This window comes from Stigmatopora nigra, chromosome 12, assembly GCF_051989575.1.
Source record: "Stigmatopora nigra isolate UIUO_SnigA chromosome 12, RoL_Snig_1.1, whole genome shotgun sequence".
Taxonomy (NCBI): Eukaryota; Metazoa; Chordata; class Actinopteri; order Syngnathiformes; family Syngnathidae; genus Stigmatopora; species Stigmatopora nigra.
The window spans coordinates 13,219,317-13,244,971 of record NC_135519.1 but is presented as its reverse complement, the minus strand read 5'-3'; the positions used below and the strand labels follow the sequence as shown (position 1 = coordinate 13,244,971).

Genomic DNA, 25,655 nt, shown 5'->3' with positions numbered 1-25,655 from the left:
TAGTTTCCTTTTAGTTTATTTTAAATAGATAAAATAGGCCCAATCATTTGTCATTTAGTTTAAAATAAAAGCAACAAATGATGACATTTACAAAACAGTTTTAAATTCATAAAGTGTACTAAAATGATCTTTCTAAAACACAAAACATGAATATAATATGATGCAGGCCCAAACTTTCAGTGATTGAATAATTATTTTTCCCTGTATAATTTAATTTAAACAAATATGAAACAATATGTCCTTTTTTAATACACGTGCCATTTTGTGAAATATCTGAAATATTCCCGAATGAGAGAGTAAGACATGAAATGCGATCCATAATTTTGGTTTTATTGAAATGTCAACCAGATCCTCTGGGTGATAATAATAAATATTTCATCGACAATGTAAAAAAATAAAGACACGCAGTCTCTGGGCATAGCAAATTCAGCAGAACGTTCCAGCATCATGCGCGCGTGGGGCCACCAAAAACAAAACAAAACAAAAATCCACAAAAAACAATCAAATGACGACAGCCGATGTTTTTATACGAGCCACAAAAGTTGAATGACAAAAAAAGCCGGCGTTTGCTACATTTTTCTTGTCACTTTTCCGCCATAAATCCTTGGTACAAGGCACAAAGAGCATTCTTCATTTTCACAAAATAAAGACAACCAAAAATGTTCATGCACAATATTTTTTTCCAATAATTTTCATTTTTCTTTTTTTAGTTTGACCTTCAAGTTTTTAAAAGCGTCAATCATTAGCGTAGCGCCAGTCCTTGGTACAAGGAGAGAATTAAACACGCACCAAAAAAATAATAAAACTAACATGCACGAATCCGCGCTCGCCATTTTGTCCCAAAAAGTTTTTGAGGGTTTCATTTCAGGGCGTCCTTAGCCTCGGCCGTGAGTCTCGTCAGGCCCGAGGAGGTGATGGGGATGTGGCTTGGGGGTGGAGGCGGGGGCGGGGCCGGCGCCACCTGGCAGATGGCGCACGGACACGGCAATCCGGCCCAGTGTTGGAAACTCGGGCCCAGCTGCAGGCTTGGCGGCGGAGGTGGCGGCCCGCCCGTGCCCGGGGACCCCTTCATCATGGGGTGCGGGGCCCGGATGGAGGCTAACGTGGGGAGGGCGGACGACGGGGTGGAGGAGGACGAGGTCACCGACGATGATAGAAGCGGGTGTACTTGGTGGGCTTGGTGGGCGGCGGCGGCAGCGGCGGCGGCTGCCGCGGCCGCCGCGGGATGCGCTACGGTACCGCAGTGGAAGGCCGAGTGCTGGCCGCCGTAGATCTCGCCAACTAGTCGCTTCATCTCGTCCAGGGAGCTGTTGAGCATGAGGATGTAGTTCCGGGCTAGAAGTAGTGTCGCGATTTTGGAGAGTTTACGCACGGACGGCCCGTGAGCGTAAGGCATGACTTCGCGTAGACCGTCCATGGCTAAGTTGAGGTCGTGCATGCGTTTGCGTTCGCGCCCGTTGATCTTCAGGCGAAGTTGGTACATTTCCTCTTCGGTGACTTGCTTTTTAAGTTTGAACTTGTTGCTCCCGAGACCGCCGTCCACGCCAAGGCCGCTCTCCACCGAGGAGGAAGACGCCACGGATTTGGCGTCGGATGATGTCTTGCCGTTTGGCGTGGAGGAGGAGACTGGGTGCTGCTGCTGCTGGTGGTGGTGGTGGTGCTGGTGGTGCTGATGTTGTAGGTGCGCTTGGAGGTGAGGGTGGAGGTGGTGGAAGTGATGCTCTCGGAGGAACATGGCGTCCATGTCCGGGGAGGAGGCTCTGCTGCTGGGGCTGGAGTCGGAATTCATTTTATGGGCGGGCCTCCTCCAGGCTTCCTCCCCTCTCTCTCTCTCTCGTCCAATCTCTTGCTCTCTCTCTTTTGTTTTGTGACTTGCTCTCACCCGCCCGAGCTGCCTTTCTCGCCTTCCCGCGCCCGTGTGCCGGATCCGGGAGGTGTCCAAGGCTTTTTATACGGGCGGCCACACAAAAGCCACTTTGCTATTCATAACGCCTTGTTAGGAGGGAGGATGACGTTTTCAAGAGATGCTCCTCCTCCTCCTTTTTTTTTTTTTTTTCTTTTTTAAGGGAAGGAGGCGCACTCGGACCGTCCCGCTGACCGCTGGGCGCATCCATTGTCAGGATAGTTTTTTGGGGGGGGCGGGTCTACTTTTATTTTCACGCGAATGTGCACATTTTGTCATCTTTTTGGCACACGGGGTTCCCTTTGACGCATGATGCTGATGCATAAAAATGCAGTTTTTCTTAGGATTCGCCTGATAGAAAATCCTTATTAATTTAAGATATTGCATGGAGGGGGAAAAAAAAGTCGGCCACATTGTGCGGGTTTTCGTTCCAACCAATCCGAAAGAGATATTTTCTATATTTTTGCAGTAAATAAAAAATATTAAATGTAGATACATGTGAAATTCGATTACATTTGACTTTGACATATTACAAAGTATTGTGTAATATTCAGTTAAAATATCATGTAAAAATTATGCACTGCAAAACAAAGTCAGATTTATGTATTTTACACACTTGAATTTTAAATGCTTAAGTATATTAATTATATTATATATATTTCTTAAGTAAAACCCTAATTTATCATCCAAATGCCCAGTAATATTCCAAAATAAATTAATTTCTACTTTCACTAAACCTTTAATTTAAAACTTAAAGCCATACCTGGCAACCCGGCAAATAACCTTACATATGTAAGGTTATTTACCAGGTTGCCAGGTATGCCAAAAGCTATCTGTGTTAAAACATGCGTCCGCAATTCCCTTAGAGGACTAGTTTGGACAGCCTAACTTTAAACCTTTATTGCCATTTTTTGCTCATAAAAAATAATAATAAAAATAAAAATATATAGATTTAACTTAGATCTTTTAACATATCTTGCGACTATAGTTAAAGAGTTTGTAGTGGCCATTTTTTTTCCTGGCTCCCTTTTGATATATCCTTCTGTTGTGATGTGCACAAAGTAGCGATGCCGGCGGGGTGCCCGCCGTCCAAGAAGGAAAACCAGTGGCGGCGATGCTGTGCACTCTGCTGGCCATATGGCAGCGTGTGGGCGCGACCCTCCGTACCCCCCCTCGTCGTGGTCCTCCTCCCCCCTTTTGAAAACCTTATTATTTGGGGGTCGCCCCCCGTCTCATTTGAATGGCACACCGGGGCCACGGCGCACGACAATGACTGGCCGTCCGTCGTCCTATCTGCCGGCTTCTCGAGATGTGAGAGGAAGACATGTTGAAAAAAAAAAATAGATTAAGTCTAGGGTGCTTTTCTAAAGAGGCGGGCTTCAATCGCCATTGGGGTCGACATCAAGTTAAAAAAAAAAGGACTTAGAAATAAGGTTTTAAGATTGTTAGGATTTCAAGTTTTGATTGGAATTGATACATTAAATAACTGAAAATAATTACATTAAATAACCGAAAATAAATACATTAAATAACTGAAAATAATTAAATATGTTTTGGGGTGGGATTAAGAGAAGTGTATTTAGTCTTATAAATTTCTGTATACTTCTATAAGTATACTCTATAATCTTTATTTTCATTTTATCATAAAACCATCATGTCAACATAGGTGATGTATTTTACCGGACCTCACAAAATGATTTGGTGGGCCAAATTTGGCCCCCGGGCCGCTGCTTTGACACCAGTGTTTTTTCTTTGAATTAGTCTGTATTTTAGCAGTTGTTTAAAAACACAATAATAACGTTATTATTTCCTTTAGTGTAACTCATCTGCGATTGGCTGGCAACCAGTTTAGAGTACTTCCTTCCTGCCTATAGTTAGCTGGGATGGGCTCCAGCACCCCCATGACTCTAGTGAGGATAAGCAGTGGAGTAGATGAATGAATGGATGAATAGTATAATTGCACTATATATTGATGTTGCTTGTGAACTAACTTAAGTTAAATTTAGATATCTTTTTAATATTACGGTGACTGAAATTGTGTGTTTGTGTTGTCCGTGTTTAGTATTCTTTTATAGTCCTATTTTTTATTAATTCCCAATAATTTGGGTAACTTCTTCAAGTTTTATTTCTCTCATTTGTCTGTAAAACTCGAAATAGTTTCCCTCGGGGCAAATCGGGGCATTTGTTACCGTTTTATCGCGGTCGAACGGAGACACGTCTCAAAAGACGTTATCCGTCCGTCCGTCTGTCGATTGGTCGCTCGCTTCTTTTTTTTTTTTTGTCCGTCTGTCCACTTCACACCCCGCCCGACCCGTGACACTCCAAAGGATAATAAAGCCACGTCTCTGCGCCACGAGATGGCCCGCTAGCTAGCACCGTTGCAAAAAGAAAGAAACGGGCCATTGTTGGCCCCCCAAAAAAGAAGGGAAGGACCCTCCTGGTAAAGATGGCGGAGGGAGACCAGCGGCACTCCCGCCTTTGCTCTCGCCTGGTGGCATTTCAAAGTGTCAAGCTTTGAATACCAATTGCTTGAACTGGACATATGTGGATCCGCTGTAAGCCGGCTAATCCCGTCCCCAAGTGTTCTTTTGTGCCTTGGCGCGCACGCGGGTATTGCCTGGCGCCCCCCCCTGGAGAAAGTCTCGCTAATCCGCCCAATGCGGGTCAATGAGGAGGCTATCAACTTGCGCCCAAAAAAAAAAAGTGGCCGCACGGATTAGTGTTCGTTCGCCGGCACCCCTTAAATCGCTAACACGACTGGTGGTTTCTATCCCCTTGTGTGGTTTTTATCTGGGTGCTCCGCTATACTCCCACGTCCCCAAATCGTGCATGCTAACGAGCTAGCTTAATGAAAACGTGAAATTGTCTTTAGCTAGGAGTGATAGTTTGTTTTATTTGTGTCTTTATGCGCTGCCATTGGTTGGGTAGTGATTTCAGGGTGTACATAGTGAGCTGTAGCACCCCCCGCGAGCCTTGTGAGGATACAGAAAGTGACCGAAAAGGCTTTGATTTGCTATTTGCTTAGCAACAGGAGTTCAATTGCGGCTAAATGTTGATTGGCTTCAAGTACCCGAGGATTCCATGTGAGCGTAATTAGAAAACAAGTGTGCTGAACTTGTTCTTTAAATGAGCTAATAACCGTCTTGGGTGGGCTGTACCCCGTCACCCCCCTACCAGCAGAAATCGGGGACGCCCACCCCGTCTTGCAAGGAGATGGAAATTAAGAATGGACAGTCGGTGGTCAAACGCTATTGGCCAAACTGAGTTCTTGTGTTTAGGAGGCCAAGGGCAAAGTGGAGATTAGGTCAAACTTCCATATATATTCTATTAATTTTTTTTTTTTTTGTTATTTACTAAGAATGACATTTGCAATGGTGTGTCGTGCTGTTTTTTAAGTTAGGTGAGGTTGTCCAATGGCATATTTTTGCATGTTTTAGTTGATTTTGTGAATTTGTCGAGGCCACGCCCCCTATCTAAAATATCGCAAAGGGAAAATTAGCCCATCCAAATGTCTTTTCCAAGCTTAAAACAACTAAAATACAGTTTTTATACAAAAATACTTAAATAATTGTAGAATATGTACATATGCACTGTCAACTATTGAAGTAAATACATCTGAAATATCATAAATGGATTAAAAAGGGAAAATTAGCATAATAAAATGTCATTTTTCCAAGCTAAAAACAACAAAAATACAGTTTTTAAAAAATACTTATATTATTTTAAAATATATACATATACACATCAACTATTAAAGTAAATATAGAATAATAACGAACAAAATGGAATTCAGAGAGCCCAAAACCAGCCCAAATCTGGACCACCTTTCCCCACCAAAAACTAAAACTTCCCTAATCCGATCCAAAACGAAGACAGAAGCCAAAAAAAAAAAAAAGTTTCCCCGCCGCCTCCCCTTTAAAAAGCATCAAGCAACCTTTTTGTCTCATTTCAACTTTGCCAAAGAAAGCTTTTTGGATAAAGCGGCGGCCTCCCTTTAATTAAGCGCCATCAAACCGCGGGGAGCTTGTTAATCACAAACACCCGCCACGGAAGCCCTAATTGATATTTGCGGCGCTCGGGTGTTAATTAGCCGCAAAAAAGAAAGCCCTTTGCCACCCGACGCCACTTTGAAGCCGAGCAAAAAAAAACAAAAAACATTTCGCCCGCGTGCTGTCGGGCAAAATCTTTTCTGGCCAACTTTCTTTACTAGAAGCGAAGCCTCAAAAAAGACGACCGCCATAACACGCACGCGCTCGCTCGCTCACGCGTGGACGAGCGAGGAAAAAGCAGCCCCGCCCCCCTTCTGCCCCGCCCCCTCCTCTTAAATCTTACATGTTAATCTCTGGTGGCCCCCTTCTCCCAGATACACAAACATGCTGTTCTTTCAGGGCCCCCCAACCCTCATTTTCTGCTCACGTGCACCCATTGCCCGGCACCCCAAGCGGACACAAAGTGACCGCCGGGGGAGGGTGGGCGGAGTCGGATTGTGCTCATCATAAAAAAAAGGAGAGTTAAAAGGAGAACCCTGTTGCAAATATGCTGCCTGCCTGCTTAAGTGTGTGTGTGTGTGTGTGTTGGGGGGGGGGGGGGGTGTAAATTGGGGGTGTACTTGTGATTTGGGGGGCACTTGTGAGTCTTAAGTGTGAGAAACTGGAATTGTGTCTTACTTCCATAGACTGATTTTGTATGTCACGTTTTAGTTGGCTAGTGATGGCAATAGAAATTGCATGTAGTTTTTTAGGAATTGTGCTAAAATTGTTCATTTTTGGGAAGAAAGGACGTACTGAAAAATGGAAATGAAACTTTTGAAGTGTCAGGAAAATTGATCTTGTATTGAAGGGATTTGCTAATGCAGGCTAACAATAGCGAGAGAGTCTTGTCATATTTTGCTACTTGTCGGATTTGGCTACTTTACAGATTGTGTGTCAAAGTGGCGGCCCGGGGGCCAAATCTGGCCCGCAGCATCATTTTGTGTGGACCGGGAAAGTTAATGATGAGTGCAAACTTTCTGTTTTAGGATCAAATTAAAATGAGTGTAGATGGATATTAAATTTCCAGATTTTCCCCCTTTTAAATCAATAATTGGCCATTTTTAATCCATTTTTTCTGTTTTTAGTTCAAAAATAATTTTGTAAAATCTAAAAATATATATTTAAAAAATCTAAAATAAACATTGTTTTAGATCTATAAAAAAGCTGAATATTCAAGGCTTTTAATCCAGTTCGTGCGCCCCCAAATCGATAGCGCCTTAGGCGGTCGCCCACTTTAGCCGAGGAGAAAACCGGCCCCTCGCACTATTTTTGTCCATTTTGTCTATTTTAATCAGTACCTAGCTGGGCTTTCATGTCGATACTTGTTTCCGATTGGCCGGCATGCTTTTTGGGGGGCGGGGCTCGGTTTAGCAAGTCGTTTTATACTCCGTCACGTCACGGCTAGCTCTCAGGGAGTTAGCGCTTTAAATATTGATGCCCGCGGAATGTTGCGTGGGCCTTTTTTTCCGCGGCACACACGCGCTAGTAAAAAGACGCCGGGCGCCGACGACATTTTTCAAGTTTGTTTGACACATTTAAAATGCTAATAAGCCCTTTATTATGTGCTACATCAAATGCAAATGTTGCCTTTTACTGCCGCCGAGTTGGGACCACGTCCACATTTGCATATCTTATGTCCGTCTCCTTTGCGGGCGGCGAGGAAACGGGCGGGGGCGGGCGCTAATAAATAACGTTAACAGGGCGCCTCCGATAAACGAGCTCGGATAACGCCGTCCCATTAACGAATGCGACGCGGCGGCCCGTTTAAACGCCGCCGTTTGACTGGGACGGCATATGGCGTGCGAGGAGAACGCGTGGCGAGGCTCGCCGCCCGCCGCCGCCGTGCGCAAATGTCACGGTCGAGCAGAAGGAACGGGGAAAAGAAGTAACTTTAGCGGCAGACGCTTTACGATGTGGAAAAACTTGTCTATTTAGGAGCAACTGGCGGAAATGTGCGCGTGCGGGGGTGCCGTCGACCCCATCTAACGGCAGTCGAGAGCATAGTTCAGACTCTTCAGCTTGATGTTTGGCGAAAAGTCTTCATCGGCACCCTGGCGGGTTTTTAAGAGGATTTGGTGTAAATATTTCTTAAAGCACCTGGTTGTATTTCGCTTGCTACGTTAGCATCGTGCTAATACGTTAGCCTGGTTTGGTATCAACGCCATCTTTAAACTTAAGTTCAAAGTAAAGGCTTATTACTTAAGAAATGGGAGTTCAAATTAGGAAAATAATTGAATTTGGCCCGCACAAGAAGCTTAAATTAAGCCTACTTTTCAGTTTTTACTTTAGATGTTTAAATTAATATATATGGAACTAAATTGCCATCTACAAACTCATACAAGAATTAATACAATTTGATTATTTGGTGAGTGACATTTTCAATTTGTTCTCTAAAGTTTGATTCACCAGTGTAAATATATATAAATAAACACAAAGTATATATAAACCAGTTAAAATGTATTGTACACCTGTAACCTTAATAATAATAATAATATAGCCTCATACTTCAAAAAAATCTATCCAATATAATACCCTGCAATTTCCCATCAGATTTTGGACATTTAAACGTGACAAACCTTCAACTGCGACCAATCACCTGGCCACTAGGTCTCAGTAATTAGCCAAATGTGTATCGTACATGAAGACCAGTACCACAATAGCTAAGTACCCCCCAATTTTCATCAAGTATGATAACAAATATTGGTCCGACCACTTTAACGTCTCCCCCTCCCACCGTCCATCCGTCTGTGCGTCCGTCCCTCCGCCGCCATCGTCGTCTTCTCTCTTACGGCGAGCGACTAATCCGCTCTACAGCCGTGAAAACTCTCCATGAGGGACACATGACCCGTTCTAATGAGAGCGCCCGGGCAACAATCCCAAGAGACGCGCACGTTGTTGTTTTTTTTTGCCCCGCACTCACAAAAACGCACACCCGCGTCCATTCATAGTCACGCCAAATTGACACACACACACACTCATGTTGTTACTCATTCGCTCATGACTTTTTGGGAATTGTTTTTTTTTTTTACTTGGGAATGGCCTTGTCGGCCATTTTGAGGCAGAAATCTTTGACGTTGCAGCCAGATGGGGACACTTAAATTTTTGGAGTGGCGCAGCAGAAAAATAAAAGCCATCGTTTGGGGATATTTTTATACGTTTTAGCTCAACTGGAAAGACCAGCCAATTCATTTTGTTTGTCATTTTATATTTATTGCGACTCATGACTTGATGTGTACAATACAGTTAAAAAAATTCCCTTTTTATTGTGTGATGAATATTTAAGTTGTGCTGTTACACTCATTTCAAGCCTTCTTAACGCATTTTTTAGGACAGGGTCTCAAACATAGGGCACACGGGCCAATTGCGGCCCATGGGGTCATATTTTAGGGTCCAGATTGGATGTTGAATTATGTTGTTATTTTGTATTTTTATTGTTGTGACTAAAGTTAAGAAATTTGATATTTATTTTTACTTCAGTTCTGACTGCTAGAAACAAGTGGAGGATGGGGGAGTGGCTTCTGCCTTGTAAGTTTCAGCATGGGTTTTCTAATTTTTATGAATTTACAAAAAAATGTAATTAACTTAAAAAAAATTCCCCAGAGAAAAAAATAGTTGATAGTTGAGGCCGTGATATTTGAGGGATTACTGTAGATTTCCATGTGAAAAAGTTGAGAGGGGACTTTGGACAGATGGCCTGACGGCACCCCGGACAGTTCTGCGAGATGGTGGCGGCGGGGAGCATCGGGATGGGGGGGGCGCTGGATCCAGTCAAAGGGGACGGGCAGTTGACGGTGGGTGGGTGGGTGTTATGTGTACAGGGCGATTTGGACAGGGATGGAAGGGGTTTAGCGAAGGATTGTGCTGACAAACTCTGTTTGCATGTCAGATGACTTGCACAAACACCAGGGAGGGACGGAGGTGGCCATATTGGCAACTTTCAAGGAATCCTCCACTTCCAACTGGGGATGTCCACCTCACTTTTTTCTAATGGTCATTTTGCCAATAGCCATCTTTTGTGTTTGAAATTTTGGCCTAGTTAAACACAAAGAGCAAAACAATTGAAACTTTGAGTCATTAAAGCATAAAAGACTCCAATCTGCCAAATATATATTTTTTAAATGTAATTTATTATTAGTTTTAATGGACCCTGATGTATTTGAGTGTTTTAAGAGAATATTAAACAATATATAAGTATGTAACAGGTAGTATTTACAAAATTTGATAAAAACTGACAAGCCGCATTCAGCTCGAGAGCCGCATGTTGTCTTTATGATAGTTTGCATTAATTGACAGGTGGTTCCTGCACAAAATCCGACCAAATCTTAAACTCTGACCACTCTGATCTCATCCAATCACGATCTCCAATCCAGCTCGACAAAGCCAAATTTTGCGAAAACGTCCATTTTGGCTCTAGCCTTTTTTTTCCAATGTAGCAAAGACACACAAAAAGGTGGCATTGAATTGAACGACTGTCTTTGCTTCTTCTCCATCTGCACCCCAAAGAGGCGACAATGAGGCAAACATGTCAGCGCCTGAGCCCAAACAGAGGGATAGAGCGCGTGCGGGGGGTGAGGGAGGCGGGGTGCAGGGGGTGTGGACCAGGGGGCGAGGGGCGACACATTAACAAGCTATAATCTCAACTGCCTTATCCATAATGCATTGTGTGGGCCAATTTACATGGTGCTGTTCCCTCTGGGGGGAAGGAGATGATCCATCATGTTACTTTATTAGCTCCCACCCTCACCCTTACTCCCTTACTCCCTCCTTACCTCCCTTACTCCCTTACCGACTGACTTTTTCTCTCTCTCCAGTCCACGCGCACACATTGCGGCATATTTATCTCTTCTTGCTCGTCTCTGTTTGGCCAGCGTCGACGCTTCAAACCGCCATCGTCGACTCGATAAAATATCTCCAAAGCCGCTCGGGCAGACGGAAACTGGCAGGTTGCCGGTGGCCTTTTGCTTTTTTATTTATTTTATATAAATAATGACAAGGTTGATGTCAAATGTGCCACACGTCCACAGCCGCTCTGATTGGCTGCAGAGTTGCAGTCTGGTTTTACTTGGCGTTTTGGGTGTTGTTTTATTTGGTTGGTTTTGCTTTATTTTTTTAGTTATAATTATTTTTTTGTCGTTTGTAGTGTAAGATTGTAAAAGGGTTTATATTTTTTTGTATGTGGTTTATAGTGTTATGCTGGAAAATAATTTGTATTTGTCATAGTTTGTAAAATGGGGCATTTAAGTGACTTTTTTAAAGGTTTTTTTTATTATTTAAAACTATGTTACAGTTTTGTCAGCAGGAATCACATAAACCTCCAAAATGATTCCAAAATCTATTTTTTAACGTCATCAAAATAACTAATAATAATAATTTTAATTGCATATTTTTTTGACTTTTCACCAAATATGACTTAAATCTTCTAATATTACGCAAAAAAAATGTGCTCACACAGATTATACATCGACAAAAGTTGATTCCCTAGAAAACAAACAACTTTTGCTTCATTTTAGAAAAAAAATAAGACAAAAAAATGACTTTCACAATTGCAATAATATATAATTTAACATTCATCATTTCGAACATGCTTTTTTAACAACGCTAATGTCTTTTTTTCACCCCTGTCATATTTGTCCCGTCATTTTAAGATGGTGTCTTTTTATTTTCTTGTAAAATACCTTTAACTTGTTTACTTTAAACGTGGACTATATTTCAGGACGACTTTATTTCCAAAAGACGGACGTCTAGCGTTAAATCGGCTCACCGTAAAAAAATGGCTTATTTACTATTTGGAAGTCATTTAATTTGGCGGCGTTTACGGCGCGGAAGCCAGTCCAGTTAAATTTGATCGTGCCACACTTTTTGAATAATTGATACTCGGACAGCTGGAGACTCGGAGATTACGAGCAAAAAAAAATAAAAAATAAAAATCCTGCTCCTTCAGAAATGTTTCAATTTTTCATGGTTTATCCTGACGCAAGCTGTTGTGGTGTCGCGTAATGATGCTCGTTTGCTGGCTTGTCATTTCTGCCTGATTTGTTTTGTTTCTTAATGACTGGCGCGTTACTGTAACGTCAATTAAAAACGGACAAGATGGAGGCGAAAAGATGGCAAGTTTCTATCCGGGAAGAAAATTGATTGCTAATGACAGCCGGATGTGTTTTTCAACAACTTTTTTTTGTCCCTTGTGAGTAGGAACTTTAGTAGCTTATTTTTTGAAAGGGTTTATTTTGTTTTTTATTTTGTTTATTTCTCTCCAAAAAAAGTAACCACTTTAGTCACTTTTTTACCTCACTTAATTTTTTATGTACTACCTAAATCTTTTTATCATAATTTTGTGATGTGTGTACTTTAAGGTGAAGCTTTATATCTCATTTTATTTGTAAAATGACTTCAATTTTTTTTTTTTTTTTTTTAGCAGCATGCTAGTTTTGGACCCAGCATTTATTTAGTCGTCCCAACATTGCCTGTCTTAAAATCGTGAAAATCAAAACTGAAATGTCTGTTTTTTTAACAGTGTTGATGTAAAAATAAAAATGTTATAAATAAAATTATTCTTTATTTACAGAGTGAATGAACTACAAGATGCTCCGCCTAGTCAAAATGGAATAAGCGTTTATAGATGTCAGATGTCAGCAAACGGGCCATATTGGATTCCCCTAATGGTAAGTCAGTAGTTTCAAGTATAGTTTTTAATGTATTTTTGTGTATTTATTTAATGCTGGTGTTTCAGCCCTAAAGTTACCCTCTTTAGGCGTTCCTCACAAAGAAAACAAACCCAAATTTTAAATTCCTAACTTTTAAATTTAAATTTTCACTGATAGAGGCAAAACATGAACACCAACCCAAATGAAAAACACACGCCCATGCTAACATTCTTATGCTATGCTAATATCTGCACCCCCCCCCCCAAAAAAAAAAGACAAACATCCCCGACTGTAAACACACGCGAACCACGGCGGTGAATCAAAATCATGATAATTGCCGCGTCTCGGTCTCCGTGCGGCGTTTAGTATCACAAATAAGTAATAATTTGCTAATGGTAACATTATGTTGAGTCGGTTTAGGGGCAATTAAAGTGAGTGATATTTACATATGCCTAATGAATCACCGGCCACGGCGGTCGAGGCCCTCGTGAATATTCATGCGGCCGTTTCTCTCGCCTAGCCGCCGCCGTTTATGAACTGAATTATGGCTGATTTGCCCTTTTCCAAAGAGCAACACGGCCGACAATATCGCCTGATGATAAACGCCTTTTTAGTGGTCGGGAGCCGGTCGAAGGCGGGCCCGTTTACAGCTGGGGCCGTAATGAGCCTCGGTAAAGCCCGGCCGGTCGTGACGCCGCCCGCGCCTGGCTTCGAACCGTCGGGGGTGCCGGATCAACAGGCGGCATCAGCCAGCATTCATGTTAGCGCGTTTGTCATGCTAATGCACGCGCACGTCTCCGGCAGCAGGTGCGAAGGGAAGCCGCCATCGTGGAATGCCCGGCGAAATACAAACGCCGATTGCGGACAATAAAACACTTCTTGTGACATGTGCTGCCATCTAGCGGTGTTTGGAGGTTAGCAACCCATTTGAAAGAAAACCACATAGTATAGTAAGGCTTTTTAAATAAAAACTAGCCTTACTATACAATGTTGTTTTTTTAAAGAAAAAAAAGCCTTACTATACTATGTCGTTTTATTAAGAAAAAAAAGCCTTACTATACTATGTCGTTTTTTTAAAGAAAAAAAAGCCTTACTATACTATGTCATTTTTTTAAAGAACAAAAGCCTTACTGTACTACGTTGTTTTTTTTTTAAAGAAAAAAAGCCTTACTATACTATGTCGTTTTTTTAAAGAAAAAAAAGCCTTACTATACTATCTCATTTTTTTAAAGAACAAAAGCCTTACTATACTATGTCGTTTTTTTAAAGAAAAAAAAAGCCTTACTATACTATGTAGTTTTTTTTTAAAGAAAAAAAAGCCTTACTATACTATGTCATTTTTAAAGAACAAAAGCCTTACTCTACTATGTCGTTTTTTAAAGAAAAAAAAGCCTCACTATACTATGTAGTTTTTTTTAAAGAAAAAAAGCCTTACTATACTATGTCATTTTTTAAAGAACAAAAGCCTTACTATACTGTCCTTTTTTTTAAAGAAAAAAAAGCCTTACTATACTCTGTAGTTTTTTTTAAAGAAAAAAAAAGCCTTACTATACTATGTCATTTTTTTAAAGAACAAAAGCCTTGCTATACTATGTCGTTTTTTTTTAAAGAAAAAAAAAGCCTTACTATACTATGTCATTTTTTAAAGAACAAAAGCCTTACTATACTATGTCGGTTTTTTAAAGAAAATAGCCTTACTATACTATGTTGTTTTTTTTTTAAGAAAAAAAGCCTTACTATACTATGTCGTTTTTTTTTTTAAAGAAAAAAAAGCCTTACTATACTATGTCATTTTTTTAAAGAACAAAAGCCTTACTATACTATGTCGTTTTTTTTAAAGAAAAAAAGCGTTACTATACTATGTAGTTTTTTTTTTAAAGAAAAAAAAGCCTTACTATACTATGTCATTTTTAAAAAACAAAAGCCTTACTCTACTATGTCATTTTTTTAAAGAAAAAAGTCTTACTATGTCGTTTTTTAAGAAAAAAAAAGCCTTACTATACTATGTCGTTTTTTTAAAGAAAAAAAAGCCTTACTATACTATGTCATTTTTTTATAAGAAAAAAAAGCCTTACTATACTATGTTGTTTTTTTTTAAAGAAAGAAAGCCTTACTATACTATGTCGTTTTTTTAAAGAAAAAAAAGCCTTACTATACTATGTCATTTTTTATAAGAAAAAAAAGCCTTACTATACTATGTTGTTTTTTTTTAAAGAAAAAAAGCCTTACTATACTATGTCGTTTTTTTTTTTAAAGAAAAAAAAGCCGTACTATACTATGTCATTTTTTTAAAGAACAAAAGCCTTACTATACTATGTCGTTTTTTTTAAAGAAAAAAAGCGTTACCATACTATGTAGTTTTTTTTTAAAGAAAAAAAAGCCTTACTATACTATGTCATTTTTAAAGAACAAAAGCCTTACTCTACTATGTCATTTTTTAAAGAAAAAAGTCTTACTATGTCGTTTTTTTAAGAAAAAAAAAGCCTTACTATACTATGTCGTTTTTTTAAAGAAAAAAAAGCCTTACTATACTATGTCATTTTTTATAAGAAAAAAAAGCCTTACTATACTATGTTGTTTTTTTTTTTTTTAAGAAAAAAAGCCTTACTATACTATGTCGTTTTTTTTTAAAGAAAAAAAAGCCTTACTATACTATGTCATTTTTTAAAGAAAAAAAAGGCTTACTATACTTTGTTATTTTTTTCCTTTAAGAGTACTTATTTCATGATGACAAAGGAAAGTGTAGCCAATTCGTGGCGCAGAGGTTTGTTCACTGGACTCTCGTCTGGGAGACTGGGGTTCGAATCCCAGTTTGGAAACATTTTCACTTAATTATGTCTAAGTATTTGTGGTCAAAACTTTCAAATGATTTGAAAAGAAAGTGTAGTCACTTGGTTGGCGCAGAGGTTAGTTCACTGGACTCCCCTGCGGGAGACCTGGGTTCAAATCCCGATTGAGAAACTTTTTCACTTAATTGTTTCTGTGGACTTCTGCTCAAAAAACTCAAATAATTACAAAGAAAAGTGTAGTCCACTTGGTGGCGCAGAGGTCAGTGCACAGGACTTCGGTCGGGGAGACCTGGGTTCGAATCCCGGTTGAGACACTTTTTCACTTAGTTGTTTCTGTGGACTTGTACTCAACAAAACTCAGATGATGACTAAGGAAAGTGTAGTCACTTGGTTGGCGCAGAGGTTAGATCGCTGGACTCCCGTCTGGGAGACCTGGGTTCGATTCCCGCTGTCGTCCTTTGGCTGATCACCACACCAAGTAGTCTGGAAATGGAACAAGAAAGAAAAAAAAGAGAAAAACCTTTTTAATTTTTATTAAACACTTAGTCATACTTTTCAGCAAAAGGTTATATTCCGAACTGCCTTCGGCAGTTCGGAAGACACTTGATGGACCTGTATGTGCGAAAGGCGTTCTCGGGTCGGCCTTCGGCCGACCCTCGACCGCTTGCTTGGTCAGTGAACCGCCGACACCGGGAAGCGAACTCACGTTCTCTCGGTGCAAAGGCAAGTGTGCAACCCACAACACCAACTCGTGCCCCACTTATACAAGGGTGTTGAAACGTTTTATCCAAGGAAATGGGGTGAAACACTTAGTCATTTTTTTGTTAAAATGCTTCATTCACCACTGAATACTTATACTTATACACTTAAACACTTAGACATTTTTACTTATTCTTTTAACTGATTTTTTTGAAAATCTTTGCCGGCACTGGGAATTGAACCCAGTACCACACCGGTGGTAGACTGATGACTTAGCCACTGAGCTACCGACTTGTGGGAGAAAGAAGTAGTACTTATAGTTTTATCCAAGGAAATGGGGTGAAACACTTAGTCATTTTTTGACAAAATGTTTCATCCACCACGGAATACTTATACACTTAAACACTTAAACATTAGAACTTATTCTTTTAACTGAATAATATTTGGAAAATCTTTGCCTGCACTGGGAATTGAACCAGGGACCAAAGAGTTGGCAAACTGATGACTTATCCATTGGGCTACCACCCTGTGGGAGTAGGCAGCAGTACTTGTACTTTTGTCTCTTTCATTTACCGGAATAAAAATGACAGTGATTTAAAAGGGCGGAAAAAAAATCAGGAAATTTAATATCCTTCTATACTCTTCATTTTAATTTGATACTAAAACAGAAACGGAACATTAACATTTTACCAACAAAACTCCAATTGACCCCTTCCTTTTGATTATCATTATACTATATAATGAGAACTATAAACTATGATTTTTATAAATAGGTCTGCCCTTGAGGCACACTTTTATAAAAATGTTGGTCTTGGGTTGCTAGTTGTTTCTTTTTATCTATTTCCACTTTGTTCTCTCTCCCTCCCTCTCAAGGCTTTTCCCGGCGCTATTAGTAGTCTTATTTTGAAATGGAATTTGATGGGAGGGAACAAACGGAAGTGGAGTATGGGAACAACCGGAAAGGGAGGAAGGGAAGCAAACTGTCCACGAAGTTTCGATTCCGTTACACTAATGGGAGACTCTTGTGCTTAGCTTTAGATTCGGTGGCATTAAAAATAAATAAAAGCGTCCGTAGTAGTCACAAGAGGGCATGGAAAGGACATGTGGGAACCTTCCTCTGGTCTTGACTTTCGTCTTGGCAATCACGTCAGCCCGAGGTAAGGCATTTAGCCCGATCAGCTAATCATTAGCTTGGCATGGTGATCCCCAATAACGCCACGCATGCGCAATAGGGACGCCCATGATATTCATAACCTTCATTATGGTCCACAAAAATTGGCTATTACGCATTAGTGCTGAAAATCACGATGTTACTGTTTTTACAAATACCCAACGGATTATTTATTCAAAACAATTTGAGCATTTTCTCATTTAAAATAAACGACTATAAACAGTTTTTAGCCCCTATAACCACCATGTTAAATATAAATAGTAAGATTTACGTTGGGCAATTAAACACTTGTATACAAACACAGACGTTCCTCTCTTTTTTTCTTACTCAAGACTAAAAAAATGTTTAGTGAGGCTTTTTTTCTTTAAAAATGACATAGTATAGTAAGGCTTTTTTTCATGTAGCTATTTTTGGAAAGTTTGGAATCAGCATGCGTCTTTTAAAACTGCATTTATCATAAACTGTAAACTTTCTCGCATAATGCACTCCCTTGAATGTTCCCTCAAATTCCTGTGCATATCATAAAAACTTGACTGGGGCATTCCTGATTTGTGAGTCATAGTGTAAATCTTTTAACACACTTGCCCTTGGGCAACTTCTCTTTTTTTTTTTGCCAAAAGCGGAAGCCGTAGCTCGATTTATATGGCTCTCCCGTTAAAGCAAAACGCGATCGAATCAATAATTGTCATTTTTAATCATTTTTTTCCGTGTTTTTAGTTCAAAAATCATTCTGTAAGATCTAAAAATAAATATAAAAATAGCTAAAATAAACATTGTTTAAGATCCATAAAAAACAGAATATTCAGGCCTTTTAATCCAGTTTTTTAAATCCATTTATTAAAAAAAAAAATCTAAATATTATATCTAAAATGATCCGGCCCACATGAAGTCAAATTGACATTAAAGACACTTTTGGTTTAAAGTGTGTTTCCTAATCCAGAATAATATGTTTTTCCTCAGTGGCGCCCCCATACAACGTGACCCTTCACTGCGGCAATCTGATCAACCAGCTGTCTTGGAACTACGACCACCCGCCTGCCGGACTGCACTTCCGCGTGGAGATTGACAGATTTTTCTCTTCTAGGTTTGGATCTTATTTTGATTTAAAAAAAAAATGCTATCATACTAACAGTGTGGCTAATGCATGCTAAAAAGCTCCTGCCCTCATTGGACCAATCCAAAAGACAATAACCCATACATTTAATGTTATTTAGTTGAATGGTGAACAAAAAATTACTGCAATTACCGTATTTACTCACATATTAGCCGCCTCCATGTATAAAACGGACCCTTAAAATGGTTGAATTTGATAATTTCTCACGTATAAGCCTCCCCCCGATCCACAATGTTCACCTCCATATTCATAGTTCTAATAGAGAGTACAAATGTGTTACTTTAAAAGGAAAATCTTAAGAAAAATCTCATTTTTTAGCTAGAAAGTGAGTTTTTTTACATCTTATACATTCATAAACATCAAAATTACTTTGGCTTAGCGTTTTATCTATTTATCTTTTCTCTATTTTGAAAGAAATAACCACATTGGCTTGCGTTCTGTGCATGTCAAGTCTAATTTGTGCTCGTCTTGATCTTGAATGCAAGTTTTTGACAACGATTTTTGGTCCGTTTTCCCCTCTAGAAAAATCCCCCCGCTGCAGGTGGACTTACCCCAGCTGCAGGCAAATGTGTCCTTCCTGTCAGCATGGAGGGACGCCTACAACCTGTACGTGACGGCCGTCCTCGGGAACCAGACGTCGGAGAGGGTTCCGTCTGACGGCGTCTCCTTCAGCTACGACGTGGACTCGCCTACTTCACACAAATGTCAGATCGTCAAAACACAGTTGACTTTAGAATGTCCATACTGACTTGAGTTTTATGTATTTCTTCCTCCAGGTTCTCTGGACCTTCCGCCCGTTACCGTGTTGGAGCAGGACGAGCACTTTCTTCTGCTCAGCTTTCAGCATCCTTGGCTGGTGTACCAGCACGGTCTTCCTTCACCCTCTAGGAAAAGGAGAAACGAGCAGCAGGATGACGGGATTCTACCCCTTTTCATGTATGATGTCACCCTGGAGAAGGTAAAGACAAAACAAGTTTGATTGACACACTGAGAATGTCTCCAGATGATTGAAAAAATTAAAAAACTTGAAAATGGACCATTTTTTGGCATCTGCATTGCTCTGGCGGCCTTGTAGCAGAAGGATCTTTTCAAAAAAATAGGCTTTTTTACAGAAATAATGCACGACTCGTTGGTTTTTACCTCATTGAAGATTTTTGTCTGCTTCTGTCCATCTCTTGCAGAAGGAATTTGCCGACTTGCGCTGCACCGAGGAAGTGTGCCGGCACAGGCTGCCCGTGGAGGCCGGTCCTCGTCCGCCCTGCGTGGCCATCAGTGGGGAACTGGAGAGGATCGGCGTTTACGGAACGCGGGATTACTGCGCTCGGCCCGTCCTGAAAAACAGTTGAGTCGGTGGCTTTGACAATCATTGGCATTATTACCTGTGTGACTTGGAAAAGAAAAATGTTAGAACGTGGTGGTTTTGGCGCAGGAGATCGTGGAGACGTGATCATTCCCGTGGTGGCGTCGTCGCTGCTGCTGCTGGCCGCCGTCTTTGCCGTCCTCGTCATGATCTCCTGGAAAAGGGCTAGACCTTCTTCGTCTGAGCTTCCCGCTTCTCTGGTGTGTCCTTTTCGTCGTTCCGCGAAGTCTGTTTGAGGCTAATTTCTGATTTCTTTGCGCGTGTCTTGCAGCGCTTCGACACGCGCAAAGAGGAGATGGATCCGCAGCTGCTGGTGGTGGAGACGCCGCCGTCCGAGTCGGACGTCGACGGCCTCGTCGACGAGCCCGTCGACGAGGAGGAGGAGGAGGACAGAGACGCGGACGGAGAGGAAATGGAGGAAGCCGACGAGGACGTTTCCGACCACCACGCGTACGAAGGACGCAACACGGTGGAGAGACTGTCGCCGGATGAATACGTGGAAGGCTACCGTTGACGCCGGCCTTTCTTGGACTTCTTAGAAAGCTAGCCGAGCGGTCAAAGCAAACACATTCATGGCAAGTTTTTTATTTTATTTTTATTAAGAGCACTAAATGGACACTTTACACACTGTGATTAAATATGGGAAAACAAAGCTCAAAATCCTTAATTGTATGGATGGATATATGTATGTACATATACATACATACATACATACATGTATGTATGCATACGTACATGTACGTATGTATACATACGTACATGTACGTATGTATGCATACGTACATGTACGTATGTATGCATACGTACATGTACGTATGTATGCATACGTACATGTACGTATGTATGCATACGTACATGTACGTATGTATGCATACGTACATGTACGTACGTATGTATACATACGTACATGTACGTATGTATACATACGTACATGTACGTATGCATACATACGTACATGTACGTACGTATAGATACGTACATGTACGTACGTATGTATACATACATGTACGTATGTATACATACGTACATGTATGTACGTATGTATACATACATGTACGTATACATACGTACATGTATGTATGTACGTATGTATACATACATACATGTACGTATGTATGTATACATACATGTACGTTATGTATACATACGTACATGTATGTACGTATGTATACATACATGTACGTATACATACGTACATGTATGTATGTACGTATGTATACATACATACATGTACGTATGTATGTATACATACATGTACGTATGTATACATACGTACATGTATGTATGTACGTATACATACGTACATGTATGTATGTACGTATGTATACTTACATACATGTACGTATGTATACATACATACATGTACGTATGTATACATACATACATGTACGTATGTATACATACATACATGTACGTATGTATACATACATACATGTACGTATGTATACATACGTACATGTACGTATGTATACATACGTACATGTACGTATGTATGCATACGTACATGTACGTATGTATGCATACGTACATGTACGTATGTATGCATACGTACATGTACGTATGTATGCATACGTACATGTACGTACGTATGCATACATATGTACATGTACGTATGTATGCATACGTACATGTACGTATGTATGCATACGTACATGTACGTACGTATGCATACATACGTACATGTACGTATGTATACATACGTACATGTACGTATGGTATGCATACGTACATGTACGTATGTATGCATACGTACATGTACGTACGTATGCATACATACGTACATGTACGTATGTATACATACGTACATGTACGTATGTATACATACGTACATGTACGTATGCATACATACGTACATGTACGTACGTATAGATACGTACATGTACGTACGTATGTATACATACATGTACGTATGTATACATACGTACATGTATGTACGTATGTATACATACATGTACGTATACATACGTACATGTATGTATGTACGTATGTATACATACATACATGTACGTATGTATGTATACATACATGTACGTTATGTATACATACGTACATGTATGTACGTATGTATACATACATGTACGTATACATACGTACATGTATGTATGTACGTATGTATACATACATACATGTACGTATGTATGTATACATACATGTACGTATGTATACATACGTACATGTATGTATGTACGTATACATACGTACATGTATGTATGTACGTATGTATACATACATACATGTACGTATGTATACATACATACATGTACGTATGTATACATACATACATGTACGTATGTATACATACATACATGTACGTATGTATACATACATACATGTACGTATGTATACATACGTACATGTACGTATGTATACATACGTACATGTACGTATGTATACATACGTACATGCACGCATGTGTACATACGTACATGCGCGTATGTGTACATACGTGTGTTTGCAAATGTACTTTACCTGCTGCATTTTGTCTTGTTTTTCTGATGTATTTTTATTGACTTGAGTATAATTGTTGGCACTGAATAAAGCAACATAAGCGAAACAAGTCTTGCGTGGTCTTTTTGCAAATTGGTGGCGCCGGCGGCTGAAAAAACGCCACTGCTGACATTTAAACGTCTTCCCCGAGGAAGCACAAGGCTAACAGCAGATGCCCGCGGCTCAGCTTTTCTTCCTCTTTGCATTTTGCCTGCGGAGTGGAAGTGAAACGCTATGCATTACAGTAAGTCACGGCTGTTCAAGTCACATTGTGTACAGACCGCCAAATGCATGCTAACCTCTAGTATCAAGCAAAAAAAAAATCAAATATTAAGTATTTTTTAAAACAATTACTGACTAGCGCTGGCCTCTCACTTAACAATAACGGAGCAAAAAAATTTGACTTCAAAACATTTTTCTCGGCCAATTAATTTATTGGATGAATAGTGGGACACTTACTGCACTTCCGAAAAAGTTGTCACAGCTCCAGGGATGTGTCGACTTCTTCCTCCAACGTCCGTATATGCCAAAAACGTGTGTCCAAAACACCTCGTTGTCTTTGCTCACGTGGACTTCTGTAAAAAAAAAAAGGACGGGGTCAGTCTTCTACCAGATTAAAAAAAAACGGAAATGAGGAAGAGGTTGCTTTTTAAAAGGTAGAAAGCTCCACTCACCAGTTCTGCAGTGGACCAAATGGAGTACTTTCTAGCAGGAGTTCTGATGGCGTTGCGGCTGATGCTGGACTCGTCGGCCACTTCGGCGTCGCCAGGTAAACGTTTCCTTTCTGTCCGAAATGGCGATTGCGCTCATTCCTCTTCGTGTTGGAACTCTTGCGGTCCGCAGTCTCGCCGGCATCTCCCGTCGATGTCACGTTTGACTCTGTGGATTTCAAGGACGTCCTCCGCTGGACGCCGCCCGCCGACGATGACAATGCCGATCTTCGCTACGATGTCCAGTGGAAAATGTGAGGTCTGCGGCTAAAAAAGACTGGACAGGATTTACTGAGCTTTTAAGACAGTGTACATAATGTCTCCATTCCGAGATTCTCGTTTTGTCGACATAAAACTCAAATCTAGCTGTGTTAATGCACACGGTCACAAGTTACAATTATTTCTGGCAATTTCCCATTTCACACAGCAATATGTATGGCATTAGCTAAGGTTTTAACGTTATACATTTACAAAGGAGTTTTAGTATTGTTTAAAAGTTGTACTTACTTTTTTCAGTGGTAGTGGAACCTGTGGACTTAAATACAAAAGTTAGAGCATGTAGTGGTAGTTAGTAAAAGAAGGAAATTGAAATTGAGGCCAATTGATTTTTATAATTACAGTAATCCCTCGAATATCGCGGTAAAAGTCGACCAAACATAGCCGGGATCATTGAAAAATCGCAAAGTAGGGTTTTCCCATCATAACTATCTTTTTTTCAGTCTTAGTAGCAAAAGAGGCTTCCACTTACAAGTTTCAGCATTAATTTTCACATTTTTATAAACTTTAAGAATTAAATAATAATTGATAGCAGAAAAAAATGGAAAAAATGATAATCGAGGGAAGACTATAATCTATGAAAAGCCACAAAGTTCACAATTTGGTGCCTAAAAGAGAACTGGTCCGGCTCACTAGTGACCCACCAAGAAAACCCGAGTTTAAACAAACAAAAGTTACAAGGGTCTTACCTCGTTGGGCCGCCAGTTACGGCGCGGCGGAGTGGTCGGACGCTGCACGGTGCCAGGGCATCCGTGAGCATCACTGCGACCTGAGCGCCGTCACCTCCGACCCCCGGGAGTGGTACTACGCCAGACTTCGAGCCTCTTCCCCGCCGTCCTGGACTTCCCAGTGGGTTCTCTCGCCCAGATTCAGCCCCAGGCTCGACAGTAAGGAAAACTGTTTGTTTGTGGCCAACAAAGCCAACAAAAAGTGCTTTTCCTTCCTTTAGCCAAAATCAGTGCCCCTCCACTCAGCCTGAACGTTAGTGAGCAAGGCATCTTGGTCTTGGTGGAGACCCCCCCGACCCTGGCCAGGAAGTTGCACGCCAGCCGGCTCCACTCCCACTTGGTCTACAACATCTACCTGCTGGAGCAAAAGGGTCAACAAGAGGTAAAATACATATAAAATAAAAAACCCAGGTGTGATGACAAGGGTCTTCCTGGTGGGGGCGCCACTGAGCTTTCTTTTAATCATTGTAGATGGGGAAAGAGGGGTTGTGGCGTTATTAGAAACATTTAACGGGGTGAAACAGGTTGCACACTAAAAAAAAAAAAAAAAGATGTGATGACAAGTGTCTTCCTGTGGGGGCGCCACTGAGCTTTCTTTTAATCCCAGTAGATGGAAAAGCGGCAGTGGTGCCGCTAGAAACATTTCACAAAATGAAACAGGTTGCACACCAAAAAAAAAAAAAAAAGATGTGATGACAAGTGTCTTCCTGGTGGGGGCGCCACTGAGCTTTCTTTTAATCGATGTAGATGGGAGAAGAGTGGCAGTTGGGGATCAAATACCTCACTAAAGCTACTACAATCGAAGATTACTATTTAATTTTTTTTACAAAGGGGGCGTGGCTACCTTACGGTGGCGCCATTGGTCTTCGGAAAATTCTAGATTGACAAATGGGTCGATTTAAGCTTGAATATGTTTCCAGGAGGTGTTTAAAGTGAAGTGCTGCTCGGGGAGTCTTCTGCTGAGCAAAGTCAAGCGCAAAATCAAATATTGCTTCCGCTCGCAAAGCGTCTTGCCGAGATTGGGATTCCAGAGCGTCCGTGGACCCGAAAAGTGCATCGCCACGCCGTGAAGGAGTTAGCTTAACATATTGTAGACTCTCCATAAAGTCTGAATTTCAACTTTATTGAAAAATGTTGATACTCTTGATCAATCAGGCAATGAAATACTGTAATAATAACAATTAAAAAAAGACTGAAGGCCCAGTGGATTGCGTTAAACTTTTACGTAGTGCTCGTCATTCCGTCGGAGGTCGACGGAGGTCACTCGGAGTCTTTTTCCACTACGCCGCCATAAATCACATTTTGGTCGGGCGCAAAAAAAGCACTACAAAGTCCTTTTTTTTCGGCGTTTCGTGCTCGTTCGTCGCTTTCATTTTGGTCCACTTGGCCGAAGTTCCCACAAGAGAAGAAAAGAAAATAAAAAATAAAGACTGACCAGGGAATGTTGGCTTGGCTTCGGGTAGGTTGATGCTCGGGTTCGAGTCCCACAGAGGGTGTGGGTACATTTGAGGTGGCCACTATGCTTTGGGAGGATTTTTTCTTGCTGGTGGGAGTTGATTGGAGGAAGAATTACCCTCAAAAGGACACTTTTTTGCCGAGAAAATCCAATTACAGTACAAAAGTATTGTAGTTTCGAGGATTCCCATTGGCTAATCTAAGAGGTTTTATTTACACTATGGAGGATGTCTTAGAAAAAGTGTCTTTGAAGACAAAAATCCCGATCCTGAGGAATCCGTTTTGCCA

General features: G+C 40.7%; 3 protein-coding genes across 5 annotated transcripts in view; 2 read left to right on the top strand and 1 right to left on the bottom strand.

Moving 5' to 3' along the window:
• The window catches only part of LOC144205713 (uncharacterized), a 46,063-nt gene extending 25,655 nt beyond the window's left edge, over window positions 1–20,408 (top strand). For 2 of the 3 annotated variants that reach the window (XM_077730273.1, XM_077730272.1), the window contains exons 5-11: window positions 12,500–12,596; window positions 18,198–18,321; window positions 18,874–19,055; window positions 19,128–19,309; window positions 19,533–19,693; window positions 19,791–19,911; window positions 19,983–20,408. In XM_077730273.1, the coding sequence (XP_077586399.1) occupies window positions 12,554–12,596; window positions 18,198–18,321; window positions 18,874–19,055; window positions 19,128–19,309; window positions 19,533–19,693; window positions 19,791–19,911; window positions 19,983–20,225 (1,056 nt within the window). In that variant the 5' untranslated portion in view covers window positions 12,500–12,553 and the 3' untranslated portion in view covers window positions 20,226–20,408. Of the gene's footprint in view, window positions 1–12,499; window positions 12,597–16,987; window positions 17,224–18,197; window positions 18,322–18,873; window positions 19,056–19,127; window positions 19,310–19,532; window positions 19,694–19,790; window positions 19,912–19,982 lie in introns of those variants that run through there. The other variant, XM_077730271.1, reaches the window with a different exon arrangement.
• olig3 (oligodendrocyte transcription factor 3) lies at window positions 860–1,846 on the bottom strand. The gene has a single exon (XM_077729948.1). It carries the CDS (start codon window positions 1,787–1,789, stop codon window positions 860–862), a length of 930 nt encoding a protein of 309 aa, XP_077586074.1. The 5' UTR covers window positions 1,790–1,846.
• A 2,483-nt stretch (window positions 20,409–22,891) lies between the features above and the next one.
• On the top strand, window positions 22,892–25,067 carry il22ra2 (interleukin 22 receptor, alpha 2). Its single transcript, XM_077730121.1, has 5 exons — window positions 22,892–22,967; window positions 23,042–23,162; window positions 23,890–24,071; window positions 24,134–24,294; window positions 24,836–25,067. The coding sequence occupies exons 1-5, from the start codon at window positions 22,892–22,894 to the stop codon at window positions 24,980–24,982; spliced, it is 687 nt and encodes a 228-aa protein (XP_077586247.1). The 3' UTR covers window positions 24,983–25,067.
• Window positions 25,068–25,655: the final 588 nt, after the last annotated feature.

Excerpts from the sequence above, each read along its gene's own strand:
- olig3 (XM_077729948.1), bottom strand. The coding sequence starts at position 1,789 with ATGAATTCCGACTCCAGCCCCAGCAGCAGAGCCTCCTCCCCGGACATG.
- il22ra2 (XM_077730121.1), top strand. The coding sequence starts at position 22,892 with ATGGAGTACTTTCTAGCAGGAGTTCTGATGGCGTTGCGGCTGATGCTG. Across the intron at positions 23,163-23,889 it reads TACGATGTCCAGTGGAAAAT|TTACGGCGCGGCGGAGTGGT; the intron begins GTGAGGTCTGCG and ends TTGGGCCGCCAG. Across the intron at positions 24,072-24,133 it reads ATTCAGCCCCAGGCTCGACA|CCAAAATCAGTGCCCCTCCA; the intron begins GTAAGGAAAACT and ends TCCTTCCTTTAG.